The sequence below is a fragment of the Corylus avellana genome, chromosome ca3 (genome assembly GCF_901000735.1).
Source record: "Corylus avellana chromosome ca3, CavTom2PMs-1.0".
NCBI lineage: Eukaryota > Viridiplantae > Streptophyta > Magnoliopsida > Fagales > Betulaceae > Corylus > Corylus avellana.
This window is the reverse complement of record NC_081543.1, coordinates 26,046,133-26,062,443: the sequence shown is the minus strand read 5'-3', so window position 1 is coordinate 26,062,443 and position 16,311 is coordinate 26,046,133. Positions and strand designations below refer to the sequence as shown.

The following is a 16,311-nucleotide window of genomic DNA, read 5'->3' as shown; positions in this document are numbered from 1 at the left end:
CATGGGCAACCTAACCCTGGTGTCAACTTTATTAGAACAAATCAAGATAGAACAGCTTTCAAACAGCAAGTCAACTATAATTCGTGAAGGAGTGGAGAAGGGGCTACAACCGGATTTCCAGATCTCCGAGGATGGAGTGTTCAGATTTCGTGACCGAGTGTGCATTCCTAATAATGCAGAACTGAAGAAGGTCATCTTGTCAAAAGCCCATAAATCCTTATATACAGTCCATCTGGGAAGCACGAAGATGTATTGAGACTTACGCAAAAGCTATTGGTGGAATGGAATGAAGAAGGATATCGCGCAAGTGGAATGATGCCTGATGTGTCAACAAGTTAAGGCAGAACATCAAAGTCCTGTAGGGCCTTTACAACCTCTCCCTATTCCTGAATGGAAATGGGAACGTATCTCAATGGACTTTGTGTCTGGTTTTCCCAAGGCTCAAAGTGGTCAAGATGCAGTTTGGGTCATTGTTGATCAGTTAACTAAGACTGCACACTTTCTACCTATCAAGATGAATTACAGTATGGATCGGCTCGCAGAACTCTACGTCAAGGAGATTGTACGACTGCATGAAGTTCCCGTATCCATTGTGTCGGGTCGAGATCCAAGATTTACCTCAAGATTTTGGCGGAGTTTACAAGAGGCAATGGGTACAAGGCTAACTTTTAGCACAACATTTCATCCTCAAACCGACGGGCAGACGGAACAAAGAATTCAAACTTTGGAAGACATGTTGCGATTGTGTGTTCTTGATTTCAAGGGGAGCTGGATCCAATATCTTCCGTTGATAGAATTCGCCTACAACAATAGTTATCTCGCGAGCATCGATATGGCACCTTATGAAGCCTTGTATGGGAGAAAGTGTAGGTCGCCGCTATATTGGGACGAGGTAGGAGAGCGAAAACTACTTGGGCCAGAAATCATCCAAGATACGTGTAAGAAGATAACAGTAATAAAGTAAAGATTAGCAGCAGCTCAAAGTCGACAAAAGAGTTACACTGACGCAAGACGACGAGAGCTAGAATTTGAAGTCGGCACAAAGGTCTTTCTCAAGGTTGCTCCTATGAGAGGAGTAATGAGATTCGGGAGAAAAGGAAAGTTGAGTCCCAGGTTCGTTGGTCCTTTTGAAATTCTTGAGAAAGTTGGGGTGGTAGCTTATCGTTTGGCATTACCCCCAAACTTAAGTGAGATTCATGACGTATTTCATATATAGATGTTGAGGAAATATGTTTCGGATGCAACACATGTTTTAGAAAGCGAACCCCTTCAAATCCGACCCAACATGACTTATGAGGAGACACCAACAAGAATACTCGATAGAAAGGATCAAGTCCTTAGAAACAGAAGTATATCGGTAGTGAAAGTTTTATGAAACAATCACTTAATAGAGGAAGCTTCATGGGAACTGGAAGAAAGCATGCGTAACAAATACTCCTATTTGTTTGAGTAAGTTCCTTGTAAACGTCTTATTTTATGGTTGAAGTACGTAGAATAACATAATTACGAAAAGTTATAAATAATTGATTAATGGATATGATAGAATCTAAATTCATGGACAAAGTGATAATTAAAGTTTTAATTTCGAAGACGAAATTCCAATAAGAAGGGAAGATTGTAGCGCCCCAAAATTTTCAAAGATATTTAAATAGATTATTTTAATGATGATGTTATTTTAATATCAATTTTAGCCAATGATGTTTGGGAAATTTATGGTGTTATAGAGAGTAATAATTAGAGAATGGTAATTGGTGAAATAATAGGATAGTAAATTGTAAGAATAATTGTATTGGTAGGTAGAATAGTCAATGTAGGTATAATAGTATTGGTATAAGGAGGGTAGAATTGTAAATAAAATGTAGAATAGTCAATGGTAGGTATAATAATGTTGATAGGTGGAATAGTAAAATAAAGGTATAATTGTAAATGGAAGGTAGAATAGTATTTGGTTTTTCCTATAAATAGAACTCTTCCCCTTCATTACAATCGCCGGCTAGACTTGGACTTCTTCGACCATTTGTTTTTTTCTTCTAAATAGAACATATATCAATTTAATATAATGAACTAAAAAAAAATTTCTCAAATCCAAATTAGAGGAAAACTTTGTCCATGTGAATGGGACAACATGCTAGGGTCATCAAAGGCTATAATGTCACTAATTATTGGGACATCTTGCAAATGTCGGTCATGTCTCTCACCACCATTTATATCAATCTCTCGTTCTCTATCTTTTCTAAGTCAAAAATACAACAAATATAGAAGGAATTCTTGAATGAGAGAGAAAGGAGTATTTGAGTGAAATAAGAGATATAATATAGTATAATAATTCAAACTCATGACTATAAACTCACAAAATTTTAAATGAAATTTAGAAAGTGAAATATTTAATTAAATTAAAAATTAGAAAAAAATGCAAAATTAGTCATTGTGGTTTACATGATTTACAGTTAGCTCCATTTGGTATCAAAATAAACTCAAAGGTCTATAAGGTATGCCACAAAAACAAATTAGTCCCTACTAATTTAACAGATTTCGTTAGTGTGACACTGACTTAAATATGACAAGTATCACAATTTTATTGGCTCTAACTTTAGGCTATCATAATCTGTTAAGTTAATGACGTAGGAACTAAATTATTTTTTTGGCATACTTTAGGGTTCTTTGAGTTTATTTTTATACCACAAGGAGTTAAGTGCAAATCAGCTAAAGCATATAAATTGATTTTGCATTTTTCCCTAAAAATTATAATGTAAAAATAGAATCTAGATTCAAGAATACTACTATCATATTATGTTAATCATTGTTGTCTCAATAACTTGAATAAATAAAAAAAATTAATATAATTAATATTTCAACAAAATATATACTATGAAAATTTTGTTAAGGTAGGTAAGAATATGACCGACCTTCATCAATATTCTCTAGAATTTTTAAAATATTCTATCATTTAAAAATTTCTTTTAAATTTCCATTATTCTTTTCAAATCAAATAGTTAGATTTTTATCACAATAACATTTATTCACTTTTGAAAGACGGTAAAATATGAACTTAAATAAAGAAGTAGTAAATATTGAGTAATAAAAATAAGAAATGTTAGCATCATAACATTTTAATTAATTAATTAATTAAATAAATTTACATAATAAAATATATCTTAAAAATCCTAAAATCTTGTCACTTCCGAAGATCCCGGTAAACTCAGAGTGACTTGACCTCACTGACCGTTGAATTCTTCCCGCTGAGCCCATCGCGGCCCAAAAGCCCAAGCCACTGCCACTGCCATTTAAACTGACCCTGTCCCTTCGGCATTCTCTAGAGCCAACCGACAGAAATTTACTCGCAATATAATTGCATAACAGGACCTCTGAGCTCAATGTCCTCAGGTTCAACTTCATTGCTTCAAGCTCAACTTCTTCCATTACAATTCTTCGTTATCAAACCCTAATCCCCGCTTTGTTCTCTGCTTCTTTTTTCACGAGCTACAGGTCGTAGATTAATGGCAGTAGTGTCCAACTCGTTCCAAATAAAGCACGGGCTCTCGCTCTGGTGCCCTCAGTCTGCTTCGATCAACCGAACTCACTGGCGTTGTTCGATCGGATTGGGAAGCGTCCGGAGAAGAAGCTACGTGGCCGCCTCGTCGGCCTTCGAGAACGAGAACCGAGAGTGAGGTTTTGATTGCAATTTGAGTTTGAGGTTAGAAATTGATTTGATAATTAAATTAATCTTTCAAATTTGTGTTTTTTTTTTTCTTCAGGTTTGTGATTGTCGGAGGTGGCAATGCGGCTGGTTACGCGGCTCGGACTTTCGTCGAACATGGGATGGCCAATGGACGCCTCTGTATTGTGTCTAAGGAGGCGAGTCTAGCTCAATTTTTAGCATTTGAATTGCTTGTTAGCTTAATCACTGATTGCAAATGATAGTTTGCATTTTTTTTTTTAATTTTTTTTTATATAAATAAAAATTCACTATTTTGCAGGCGTATGCACCGTATGAGCGGCCAGCTTTGACGAAGGCTTATTTGTTTCCTCTAGACAAAAAGCCAGCACGATTACCTGTAAGGATGCTTACTTCATATTGCATTTGCTGATGGATTAATGCTCAGAAATTGTGATTCAGAGTGTTTGTTTGTTTCTTCTTAGTAAAGCTCAATTCATGCATGATCAGTGTGTAAGAATAGTTATTTATTTTATATTGCAATAGTTAGTGTATTAGTGCTCAAAAATTGTGATTCGGAGTGTTTGTTTGTTTCTTCTTTGTAAAGCTTAATCAGTGTGTTTATCATATCATTTTTGGACTTGAGGAGCTCAATTCATACATGTTGGCAATAGGAACTCAATCCAACAAAAAGTTTGATTTTGTTTTAATGAGTTTGAAGTAAGATATACTTAAGCACGTGATTTTTTTTTTTAAGGCTTGGTTATGATCAGGAACTGTTCTGCTTTTAAATTTAATGTAGGGATTTCATACCTGTGTTGGATCTGGCGGGGAAAGGCAAACTGCCGATTGGTATAAAGAGAAAGGGATAGAGGTATTCTTTATATCACCCTCCCTTCTTTTTGAATACTTAGTTTTACATTTTCTTTTTCATTTGATTAACACTGTTTGAGTTTGATTCAAACAAAATTAAAAAATTTTGGGGGTGTTTGGGTGTCCCATGTGGATGAAACTTGACTTAAAATAGAATTGTTGTACTGAACGTGATATGTATATGTTCAAGTTACATTTCCTGATAATTTGAATGGAAAAAGTTCATGTAGAACACTTCAGTATAATTATGAGAGTTTGGAAGATGCACCTTATTTGAACATAGATTCTTTTCTCATTTACTTTGAGTTGAACGTCAATAATTAATTTTGTGAAATGCGATCTATAATTTTGAAATTTCCACTGTTTTACTTAGATGTTTTATGAAGATCCAGTTACAAGTATTGATATCGAGAAGCAAACATTGACGACAAATTCAGGCAAGCTGCTTAAATATGGATCACTTATAATAGCTACAGGATGCACAGCCTCAAGGTACCCTGAAATTTTGAATCAGTACTCGATTTTTTGGATTATTCACATAAATGGGTCAGCAAAGGTGATTTCTTGACCTTTTTAATTTTTCAGATTTCCAGAGAAAATTGGAGGAAACCTACCTGGTGTTCACTATATCCGGGATGTTGCAGATGCTAATTTGCTAGTATCGTCATTGGTAATTTCTTTTTCATGCTTCTGTTGTCAACTTCCTTTTAATTTTGTTTTGTTAAAATATGCTAACGAATAAATATAGGTGTTTATATTCTTAGTTGTAGAGAGGTTTGGTTGACCAAAAGTAAAACAGCTTGCTGTTAGAAGGCATTATAATATTCAACCTGCATGTTTGAAGCTATGCTACATTGAGGGTTATAGGAAATGCAGCTAGGATATCATATGCATTTTCTCTAGCATTTTGGAGTGAAAGTTTGAAAATTAAAAATTTGAAAACTTCTATAAATTTTAGCACATAAATGTTGCCTTTTTATTAATCCAGAATGAAATATACTTATTTTCTTTAAGCTTTTAGCCTCCCAAAAGTTTCCTACATCATTTACTTAGATGTAGAGGAGAGAATGATTCAGCTCTAGGAATAGTGGAAGGCTCAGATTTCAACTCTAGGAATATGTGTGAGCCATTGAGCTTTGACAAGCTAAAATTTTGTTGAAATTGATTTCCAGAGACTATCTTGTGAGCTGTATATTCATCAAGAATTGCTTAATAGTTTGAAGCTGCACATTCCTTAGTTAAAATGAATTTCCCTTTAAATGAACTTCACATATAATTTTTAGGAGAGGGCACGGAAGGTGGTCGTTGTTGGTGGTGGCTATATTGGCATGGAGGTTGCCGCTGCAGCTGTTGGTTGGAAACTTGATACAACGGTATGTGTTCTGTCCAATCTGTTGCCTCTGTGATAGTTGGGATGGACTTAATTAATTCAAGCGAAGAATGTTGGAACTTTCACCACTTTTTATCATTTCTATTCATACTTATTGAGGCATATTTGTGGTTTGGTGTATATGAACCTCTGCCCAAATAACCCCTGAAAACTCTAGCATATTGGACTGCATTCTCAAATGCATTTTTATATTATGAGCAGCTCGTAAAATTTTTCTTTTAATTTGATGGGAAATCTCGATGACATGACATGTCAGAAGAACCTCCATTTGGTTATCTCACTTATATTTCTATTAGCGGTGTTATTTGAATTTCTTGTTGTTGAGCAAAGAAAAAATTATTTACTCGTTACATATAATGGACACTTTTTCTCTTGAAACATAAAGATCATATTCCCAGAGAATCATCTCTTGCAAAGACTGTTTACTCCTTCTCTATCCCGGAGATATGAAGAACTGTACCAAGAGAATGGTGTCAAATTCTTAAAGGTGCCTCTCTCTCTCTCTCTCTCTCTCTAACCACACAAACACACACATGTATAATGTGTGAAAAATTGGTATCTAGCTAAAGAGAAGCTGCATTTGATTATAGCTATAGAAATGGGCTTTCTTAACTTTTTTAATTGTTCACCAGGGTGCATCCATAAAAAACTTAGAAGCTGGTTCTGATGGGCACGTGACTGCTGTCAAACTTGAGGATGGATCTAACATAGAGGCAGATACAGTAATGTTCTGCTCATGTTTGTGGATTAGATTTAACATTTTTTTTTTTTTTTTTCATATAGAGGAACAAGTTTTCTCATCTTGCACCGATGTTTTATAATGTCATGAAAATGAAATTTGGTGTGGTTTTGTTTGAACATAAGAACACAAGTTGGAGAAGTTGATGAAATGGAAAAATGCTATTTCTCTTTTTGCAGGTAATTATTGGTATTGGAGCGAAACCTGCTGTCAGTCCCTTTGAAAGTGTGGGTTTGAACACCAGTGTTGGTGGAATACAGGTGAGCCTAATTGTATACCAATTGTGAGCAATGGAAATGAATGAACATTTGAAATGAACTACTTTGGGAAACCGGAACTCATATAATATATGGTTCCAAGCTAAAGCCAATGAATAAACTCTGTTTCTTTCACAGATCATGATAATTAGTCTGTTTGAACAGCAATACTTGACATAATGTAATATCAAATCCCAGGTTGATGGACAGTTCCGGACAAGTATTCCTGGAATCTTTGCAGTTGGAGACGTAGCAGCTTTCCCGTTAAAGGTGAGGGCTTTTTTTTGGGTCAAATTATGCAGCAAAAGTTTTGCTTAATCTGAAAGTACACATGGTTCACCCTGAATAGATGTATGACCGCATAGCACGAGTTGAACATGTGGATCATGCTCGTCGATCAGCACAGCATTGCATTAAAGCTTTACTAAGTGCCCAAAATCACACGTATGTCGGAGTTTCTTTTTCTGTACATACTTTCTAGGACATGTAATTAATATGAGTGACTTTTCTCCTTTCTGAATCATCTTATTTGTTGATTTACATCACTTCATGATTTCCAGGTATGATTATCTTCCATATTTTTACTCAAGGGTATTTGAGTATGAAGGTAGCCCAAGAAAAATATGGTGGCAATTTTTTGGGGATAATGGTAAGAATCTGTAACGTATGCAGTGTTGGATTAATTATTAGATATTCTTTCTCGTACTTGGCATTAATTGTGATTTTTTTTGAACAGTTGGAGAGACGATTGAAATTGGCGATTTTGATCCTAAGATAGCTACTTTCTGGATAGAATCTGGTAGTGTAATTTGTTTGGAACTCTCTTTCTCTCTCTCCAAGTGTATATGCATTGCATGTTTAAATTTATGTTGTTGTTGACAAAAGATGATTAGTTTATTCTTGGGTCACAGGTAAACTGAAAGGTGTTCTTGTTGAAAGTGGAAGTACTGAGGTAACTTTTTATTCCCCAAATTTTACATACAATTGATGAGAGTAGTCAATACAACAAAATATAGTTATATTGAAAATGAAAAAGTTTGTGGCATTTTTGTGAATATCAAAGAATTTAATAAAACAAAGGATTTTAGAAGTGATGGGTTACTAATACAATAATGCTATTCTTTTTTATTATAAGAGAATTGATGATCAATGAATTTCTTGTATAGGTCTCATGTTTTTTTAGGGAAAAGTATAAAAATAAGTTCATGTGGTTGCACCTACTTACAATTTTTTTGATGAGGAATAAACTAGTCTCATTGAAAGCAATGCCCCTAAGCACACAAGAAGTATACAAAAGGAATCACCTAACTAGGAATAGCAAAATGAACAGAAAAATCACTAAATCTAATTGACATAGGAGACACATACGCCGCCGTCCAAAAATATAAAGTTTTGAAGAACAAAGATATTATTTCCCCAACGACCAGAGCTATTCTCAAAGTTTCTATCATTTTTTTCATCCATAAACACCTAAATAAGCATGTAGGCACTATTTTCCAATCCTTGACCTACCCAAGGAACACAAGCAGTCAAATAGATCAACAAGTCTAGGCATAACCCAGAACATCCCAAAACGATTGAAAAAAACACTCCAAATAGCAGAAGCCACCTCGCAATGAAGAAGAAGGTGGTCCACAGACTCCCCATTCCTTTTGCACATTTGTCCATCACGATGACGTGCCACCTCCTAAGATTATCTAAGGTGAGGATCTTGCCTAGAGCCGCCAACCATGCAAAAAAGGCCGCCTTCCAAGGGTCATGGGTCCGTCATACACTCTTCAAGGGGAAGTAGGTTCCTATTGAAGAAGAGAGGGAGCAATAGAAGGATTTGACCTTGAACAAACCTCTTTCGGAAGGAGCCCACCACAGTTGATCCACACAACCCCTTCTCACTCTAATTGAATTTAACACTTGGAAAAAAGAGGTACAGACATCTACCTCCAATCATGTGTCACTCTAGTGAAACTCACATTCTATTGGTTAGAGCTGCCCAAAAACTCCAAATTAGCCGCAATAAAAGCGTCCTTCGCACAAGCAAGACCATATAAAACTGGGAAAGTTGCCTTTAGAGCTACTTCCCCATACCATTGGTCATGCCAAAAGCTAATCCTGGAGTCGTTCCCCACCTCAAATTTGGTAAAGCTGATAAATGTTTCCCACCCTTTCTTGATATTCTCCCACAACCCCACCTCATAAGCTCATGCAGGCTCAAGAGAGCACCACCCTCCCCATAAATTATCATATTTAGACTCTATCGCTTTTCTCCACCAAGCCTCTCTCTCAAATCACACCTATTTATAATTAGTTCTCTGTGGTATAAAAAACTTAATTGAGAACTCATTGTGGTAAGCAAAAAAAGGCAAATAGGTCCCTACTCTCAACTTTCTTCAAAAATCTAGACGGCATCTGTTAATGTGCCATGTTGGATCCAATCATACAACAACCCATGTCCACTTTAATTACTCACTTCCAAAAAAAAAAAAAAACCACTTTGGAATTGAAATGTCACATATCAAAGCCATGTGTGTTACACGTCAACCCCCTCCGCCACTTTAGCAAGGTAAAGTAAGAAAGTAAAACCTAAAGTCTTCACCCTGCAATCGATGTTTATAGTGAACAAAGACTTAGCCGATACTCCATGAAAGGAAAAATCAAGTTAAGAATTGGGCAAAGATTTCGCGATACAACCATGTTTAAGAATACCATCGAAACTTATTTCATTCAAACCAGATTCGATTTTTTGTTCAAACACAACGATAAAATCCAGGTGACAACAGTGTACAAATATGAGTGTGGGTGGCCGATTCATGCATTGCAATCAAACACTCTAGACTCCATCTAAATTAAGATCTTTCCAATACACAATTGTAGCACCCAGAGAACAAAAGAGCTGATGTGAATTGGATCTTGAAGCAATATCTTGAGAATTTTAGGGATGACTTCACATGGCCTAAGTTTGCTTTGAGAGAGCAAATTAGAAGATACTATAATATTACAATCTCAAGAGATGATGCATATCGAGCTAGGAAGTTGGCATTAAAAATGGTGTATGAGAATGAGAGTGAGCATTACAAAAATTCTCAGGACTATGCTGCAGCAGTGCACAAATGGGACCCAAGCAGCATATGCGGTTTGGTAAAAGGTGAACCTTATTTTCATAAGATTTTTGTATGTTGAATGCCTACAAGAGAGGTCTAATTGCTGGGTGTAGACCTATAATTGCATTAGATGATTGCCACATAAAGGGCCCGTATGGGGGACACTTATTATGTGTTGTAGGCATGGGTGGAATTGAGGACATGTTCCCAATTGCATATGTTGTTATAGAAATTGAGTGTAGAGACTCATGGACATGTTTATGGTCAGTCTACTATATTGCATTGGTCCAATTGAGGAGTGTAGATGTGTATTTATACCTATACTTATTTTTTGTACATGATGTTATATTAATAAGACTTATGTTGATTTAGAGCACTATGCTAATTTAATTATTTTTTTTCATTTGTTTCTTATAGGGATTCTTTGATATATTTGACTTCGTGTATCATGTAGTTGAACATAGGTTTTGTATCCATCTACATGACAATTTTAAAAGTAGTGGATGGAAAAGAAATATCATTTAAAGATGAGTTGTATGGTGTCGCTAGACCACAATACAAGCATGATTTGACTACCATGTGAGTGTGATTAAGGGTATGGACGACTAAGCTTTCAAGTATTTGGAACCTATTAATCCTCGTTGTTGGTCAAGGCATGCATTTGGGACCAATTGTAAAAGTGATATGATCTCTAACAACATTGTTGAATCATATAACTCATGGATTAAGGATGCAAGGGATAAGCCACTCATAACCATGTTGGAGATAATTAGGAGACAACTGATGAACAGGTCTCATTGTATGAAAGGAGCTAAATAGGCAACTAATGAAATTTGTCCCAAGATACAAAAAAAAAAAAAAAACTGGAGAGGTTGAAAGATCTACAAAGATGCCACATATGCCGATGGGTAGATGAGGTTGAGTTTGAGTTTGTCCATTGCCATGATGCGAGGAGGGTGGTCAATCTGAGCAACATGACATGTAGTTGTGGTAGATGGTAGCTGAATGGGGATCTTTGTCCCCATGCATGAGTGCTAATGCGTGAATGCATACAAGAAAGCCTACACCCCATCGGTGCATCCAATGCCCAAGCCTAGGAAATGGCCAAAAGTGACTATTGAGACCATCCTACATCTTTAGGTGAAAACTCCAGCTACACGGCCTAAAAAGGTAAGAAGTGACTATTGACACCATCTTACCGGGTGAAAACTTTTATACCATCCAACCTTGGGTGAAAACTCGATAGCCAAAAGTGACTATTGACTATTCATTTTTCTCCCACTCTTATTTTGACCTTTTTAGGCCGTTCGGGTGGAGTTTTCACCTGAGGAGGTAGGATGGTCTTAATAGTTATTTTTGGCCATTCATCAAGCTCGAGCATTGGATGCATTGATGGGGTGTAGGCTCTTTTCTGCACATCCATGTCATGCACAAAGTCTTTTGGCGTACCTCAATCAGAAAAATGGCAGCACATGCATGGGGACACGAAATCCCATTAAGTTGCCATCTACCACTACATGTAATGCTGCTCAGATTGACTGCAGTCCTTGCATCGTGGCAGTGGTCAACCTCATATGTAGTATCATTGTCGATCTTTTGACCTCTCTAGTTTTTCTTGCATCTTGTGACAAATCTCATTAGTGGCCTGTTTCGCTCCCTCTCTTTTACTAAACCTGTTCATTAGTTGTCTCCTAATTATTTCCAATATAGTCAATATAGTTAGGAGTGGTTTGTCCCTTGCATCCTTAATCCATGAGTTAAATGATTCAAAAATGTTGTTTGAGATCATATTGCTTTTACAATTGGTTCCAAATGCATGCCTTGACCAACAACTGGGATTAATAGGTTCTAAACACTTGAAAGCTTTGTCATCCGTACCCTTAATCACACTCATGTGGTGGTCAAATCATGCTCGTATTGTGGCTCTAGTGGCACCATACAACTCATCTTTAAATGTTTTTTCTTTCCATCCATTACTTTTGAAATTGGCATGTAGATGTCGGATACAAAACTTATTTCAACTCTAGGATACACAAAGTCAAATGTATCAAGGAGCCCCTATAAGAAACAAATGGAAAAATAAATTAAATAAGCGTAGTGCTATAAATAAACAATGTCTTAATAATACAACATTCATATACAAAATATAAGTATAGATTTCATCTTTTGTCTATCAGACATAAATACTCATCTGCCCTCCTCAATAAGGCTAATGCAATCTAGTAGACTATTCATAAACCATGTCCACGAGTCTTTATGCTCAGTTTCTACAACAACATATGCAATTGGGAACATGTTAGCGTTCCCATCTTTGCGGTAATACATAATAATTGCCCCTCGTACGTGGTCTTTAAGTGGCAACCATCTGATGCAATCATAGGTCTACATTGAGCAATTAGACCTTTCTTGCTGGCATACAAGCATCCTATGAAAATAAGGTCCCATCTTTTACCAGACTGCATATGTTGTGTGCTGTCTGGGTTCCATTTTTGCATTGCTGCAGCATAGTCTCAAGAGTTTTTGTAGCGCTCACTCTCATTCATGTACACCATTTTTAAAGCTAACTTTCTTGCTCAATAGGCATTATATCCCAGGATAATATTATAGTTACTTAAAATTTACTCACTCAAAGCAAACTCGGGCCATGTGGGGTCATCCCTAAAATTCTCAAGATATCGCTTTGCAATCCAATTCACATAAGTTCTTTTGTTCTCATGATGGGTGCCACAATTGTGCATTGGAAAGGTCTTGATTTGGATGGGGTCTTAGGTGTTTGACTGCGATGCATGAATCTACTGCCCACATTTCAATCTGCTGACCTCTGTCACCGGGATTTTATTGTTGTGTTTGAACACAAAATCGAACTTTCCCTTTCAACTAATTCTTAGTGAAGTTCGAGTATTTCTCTTCTCCTTGTGTTGGGTGGCTTGCCCCTCGTCAGAATCAGATGATAAAACTCTCCATATCTCTCTCACTATTAGCAGAATCGGATGTCACAACATCACCATCATTCACATTAGAGGATGTACCAAGCCCAAAGCAATCAAAATTTCCATATACATTGTCGTTGGCTTTACCTTTCACTCGTGTTATGCAAAGATCTTCATCCTCAGCATCTGTTTCCTCATAATCACTTAGTACTACACTATCGTCTGAGTCCTCCCTAAAAGCTTCATAATCAACATCACTTTTAGAGGAGTCCTCCCCAACTCCACCCCTTCCTCCTCCCCATCCATTTCCCAACATTAGAATTTGATACACCTCCCCCAACCACTAAACATAATTTAAAGACTTCAGCAACAATTAATAGTTTGGTTGGTTGGATCAATGAGATTTGGATGATTGGTTTCACGCTCCACATATAGGTGCAACACTCTTCTATTCTCACAAATTATCCTCCCAATCAAATTGACGACATCATTATCATTATGGATGTGTGCAAGTCAACAATCTGAAACCTCATCGTCAAGCTTGTTCCAATAACCAGTATAATTCATGTATCCCAATTCCTGTAGCTTGTTTGCCCACCTGGCAATCGACAATTGGTCTACATCAACTTCTCCTTGGTAAAAAATCTGCCATTTGACGTAGCACATTCATAAAATTTTAGGGGAACCGCCATGGTAAATGAGAAATCTCACCATTTTTGCAAAAACAAAAACAAATAGTTTTGACCTTGGCAATGCAATCAGGTCTTAATTTAATTCATATCATTGTTCAATAGTGACAATGCAATCAAGTCGTAAGTCTAAATCAAAGCAAAGCAGTCCCCATCGTTTAAGGCACATTATAATCTTTATTGGAGTAAACGCATGTAAGTAGTTAAGTCCAATAGTTTAAGGCATGCTATAAAAAGGATATGAGTCAAAACACATTTTGATAGGAAAGGTGTCTATTATGCTTCCGTGAAGAATCAGTTCTGCATATACTAATTCAAAGATGCAGGGAAGAAGGCAAAGAAAACCCTAAAAGGCACAAAAAAGCAGACACAATTGCAAATCTTTGAAAAGGAAATCACTTTTTAAAGAACATCAACCAACAAAAACATATATATTCTTAAAAAAGATGCAAACACTTCAGAAACATTCAAGGTTTCTCCCTAAACTGGAAGCTAAAATTGTGACCCACGATATCTAACCATCATTTGACAGATCATGGGTGTTTTTAGTTGGCTTACCTCCATAGCTCCTACCGCACGAACAGCGTGGTGCTCCTTACACAGACACCCTCTCCCTTCTTGATAGTTTTATGTGGAGGCTCTAAGGGTTTCGGGGGGGTGGTGGTTTAACTTTACCTTTCTAACTAAGCGGAGGGCGTGTAACACACTTGGATTTGATAAGTGAAGTATCATACCAACATGTTTTTTTGGGCAGTTGAGTAATTATGCTGGGCATGTTGCGTTGTATGATTGGATCTGACATAGCACACTAACAGATTTTGTAAAGTTTGGATGAAAGTTGAGACTAGAGACTTATTTGCTTTTCTTGCATATCACTGGGAGTTCTCAACCAATTTTTATACCACAAGAAGCTAATTGTAAATGGGTGCAATCATAGGGATTGATTCTGCATTTTTTCCTTTCTTCTAAAAAAAAATCAGAGTTTTTGAAATATATCAAATGGTAAACAGAACTTATACAATGGGGGATATTCATCCCCTGCCCCCAATCCCCTGAAGACCTCTCCGTTATTGAAGGGAGAGATATCACCTGCCTAGAAAGGTCAGTTGTAATTAGGTTTATCTCAGACACAGATGCATCTACTAATGTACATCTTCGCTTGTTTCTGATGCCGAAAGTATAGCATAAGCAATTCACAAAAGAATAATTTACAAGTTAAGCTTTACATCTTGGTTAGACTTAAGAAGTTAATGATCATAATAGCAATTAATCCTCAATAGTATCAGGAAAAATATCAGTCCCAAATCCCATATACATTTTGCCATTTTGGTAAGCTAACCTTTGCGATGGCCCAAAACCAAATGGGTTGTTATATATGTACATGTTTAATTAATCAATATGAGATTATACATTATAGTCAGGAAAGGGATCCAAAACTTGGTCATTTTATTTTTACTGCTTGAATGTTGCTGTGAACTTTGTACGATTTTAACCCTTGTTTTCCTACATTTTCTTTGCAATCAATCAATGGGAGTATGGAGAAAGAGGACAAAAGATAGAAAATTCTTGAATTTAGATTTCTTTTTTCTTTAAATTGCTTCCGCATTTAATTATATAAAACAGACTCTGGATTATTGAACTGCCGTCGCTGCCTTTGGCTTAGTAGACTAGAAAACTGACGCCTTATTATGTTTTTTTTGAAGGATTTTCAACTCCTTCCTAAACTTGCGAGGAGCCAACCATTTGTTGATAAAGCCAAGCTTCAGAATGCTTCTTCAGTTGAGGAGGCACTAGACATTGCTCGGGCATCCCTACAAGTTGAGACTGCTGTCTAATATACTACATAATAGTGCTTATGAATCTGTAAAGTTCCAATAAAAACACTACAGGAGATCTCCCGTTGTAGTTTTTTTTCAAAGGTTTACATAAACTTTCAAGTTTTTCATGAGAAAAAGAGAGAGAATAGAATTAAATCTGGACTATTGAAAAAACTACAGTACTTGTTTTTTTCCTTTTTTAACGACACCTAAGCCAAATCCTCATTCTTTAACCGAGATTTCTTCTTTTACAGCTATGTAATTAAGGATCCTGAATTCCTGATTAGGACTTGGTAAAAGAAATAATTATAATAATGGTGTTTATCTTCCTCATATCATGTTCTATAACTTGATTAATTACAATAATGATGTTTATTAGGGTCTCATTCTTCCTCATTATCATGTTTTATAACTTGCTTTTTTTAATAGCAGAGATAAAGTTAGAATAAATTTTATTAAAAATTCATGTGCATTTTATATGTCACTTTTATAGATTAGGTTGAAAAAAATTCTTCTATCTCAGTTTGGAGGAAAATTATCCATAAATAACACATTATACATATTAAATATTATTAAGTATCAAGCATAATACATTTTCTTATGCTATTATTTCAAATAATTTGACCCAACTAAATTATTAAACTGAGGAATCTATGATATTTACATTTTTGTTTTTTCAATAATTCGGTGCAAATATTATACAGAAAATCCCTCAGTCTCACCCTCCCCCTTCCAACATCAAATTCTTGACCATTGTCGGTTTAGTGTCTATGAAAGCAAATTAGGACCACAATATTTATTTTTTATTTATTATTATTTTTTGAGTCTATAAAAGTGAGTCGAAAAGTCGGCAGCTTTTGCAA

The 16,311-nt window shown here is 36.0% G+C and overlaps 1 protein-coding gene across 1 annotated transcript; it reads left to right on the top strand.

The window, feature by feature from the left end:
• The first annotated feature begins 3,258 nt into the window (after positions 1-3,258).
• On the top strand, positions 3,259-15,781 carry LOC132176107 (monodehydroascorbate reductase, chloroplastic/mitochondrial). The gene is made up of 17 exons (XM_059588232.1): positions 3,259-3,384; positions 3,487-3,664; positions 3,756-3,855; positions 3,978-4,055; positions 4,458-4,529; positions 4,902-5,020; positions 5,114-5,198; positions 5,812-5,901; positions 6,304-6,405; positions 6,551-6,640; positions 6,837-6,917; positions 7,113-7,184; positions 7,264-7,358; positions 7,475-7,563; positions 7,651-7,713; positions 7,826-7,866; positions 15,335-15,781. The coding sequence occupies exons 1-17, from the start codon at positions 3,375-3,377 to the stop codon at positions 15,464-15,466; spliced, it is 1,497 nt and encodes a 498-aa protein (XP_059444215.1). The 5' UTR covers positions 3,259-3,374; the 3' UTR covers positions 15,467-15,781.
• The last annotated feature ends 530 nt before the right edge of the window (positions 15,782-16,311 follow it).

What these genes read in the sequence shown, in the direction of transcription:
- LOC132176107 (XM_059588232.1), top strand. An exon ending in ATAAAGAGAAAGGGATAGAG is followed by an intron (nt 4,530 to 4,901) that starts GTATTCTTTATA and finishes TGTTTTACTTAG; the next exon opens with ATGTTTTATGAAGATCCAGT. An exon ending in GCAATTTTTTGGGGATAATG is followed by an intron (nt 7,564 to 7,650) that starts GTAAGAATCTGT and finishes TTTTTTGAACAG; the next exon opens with TTGGAGAGACGATTGAAATT.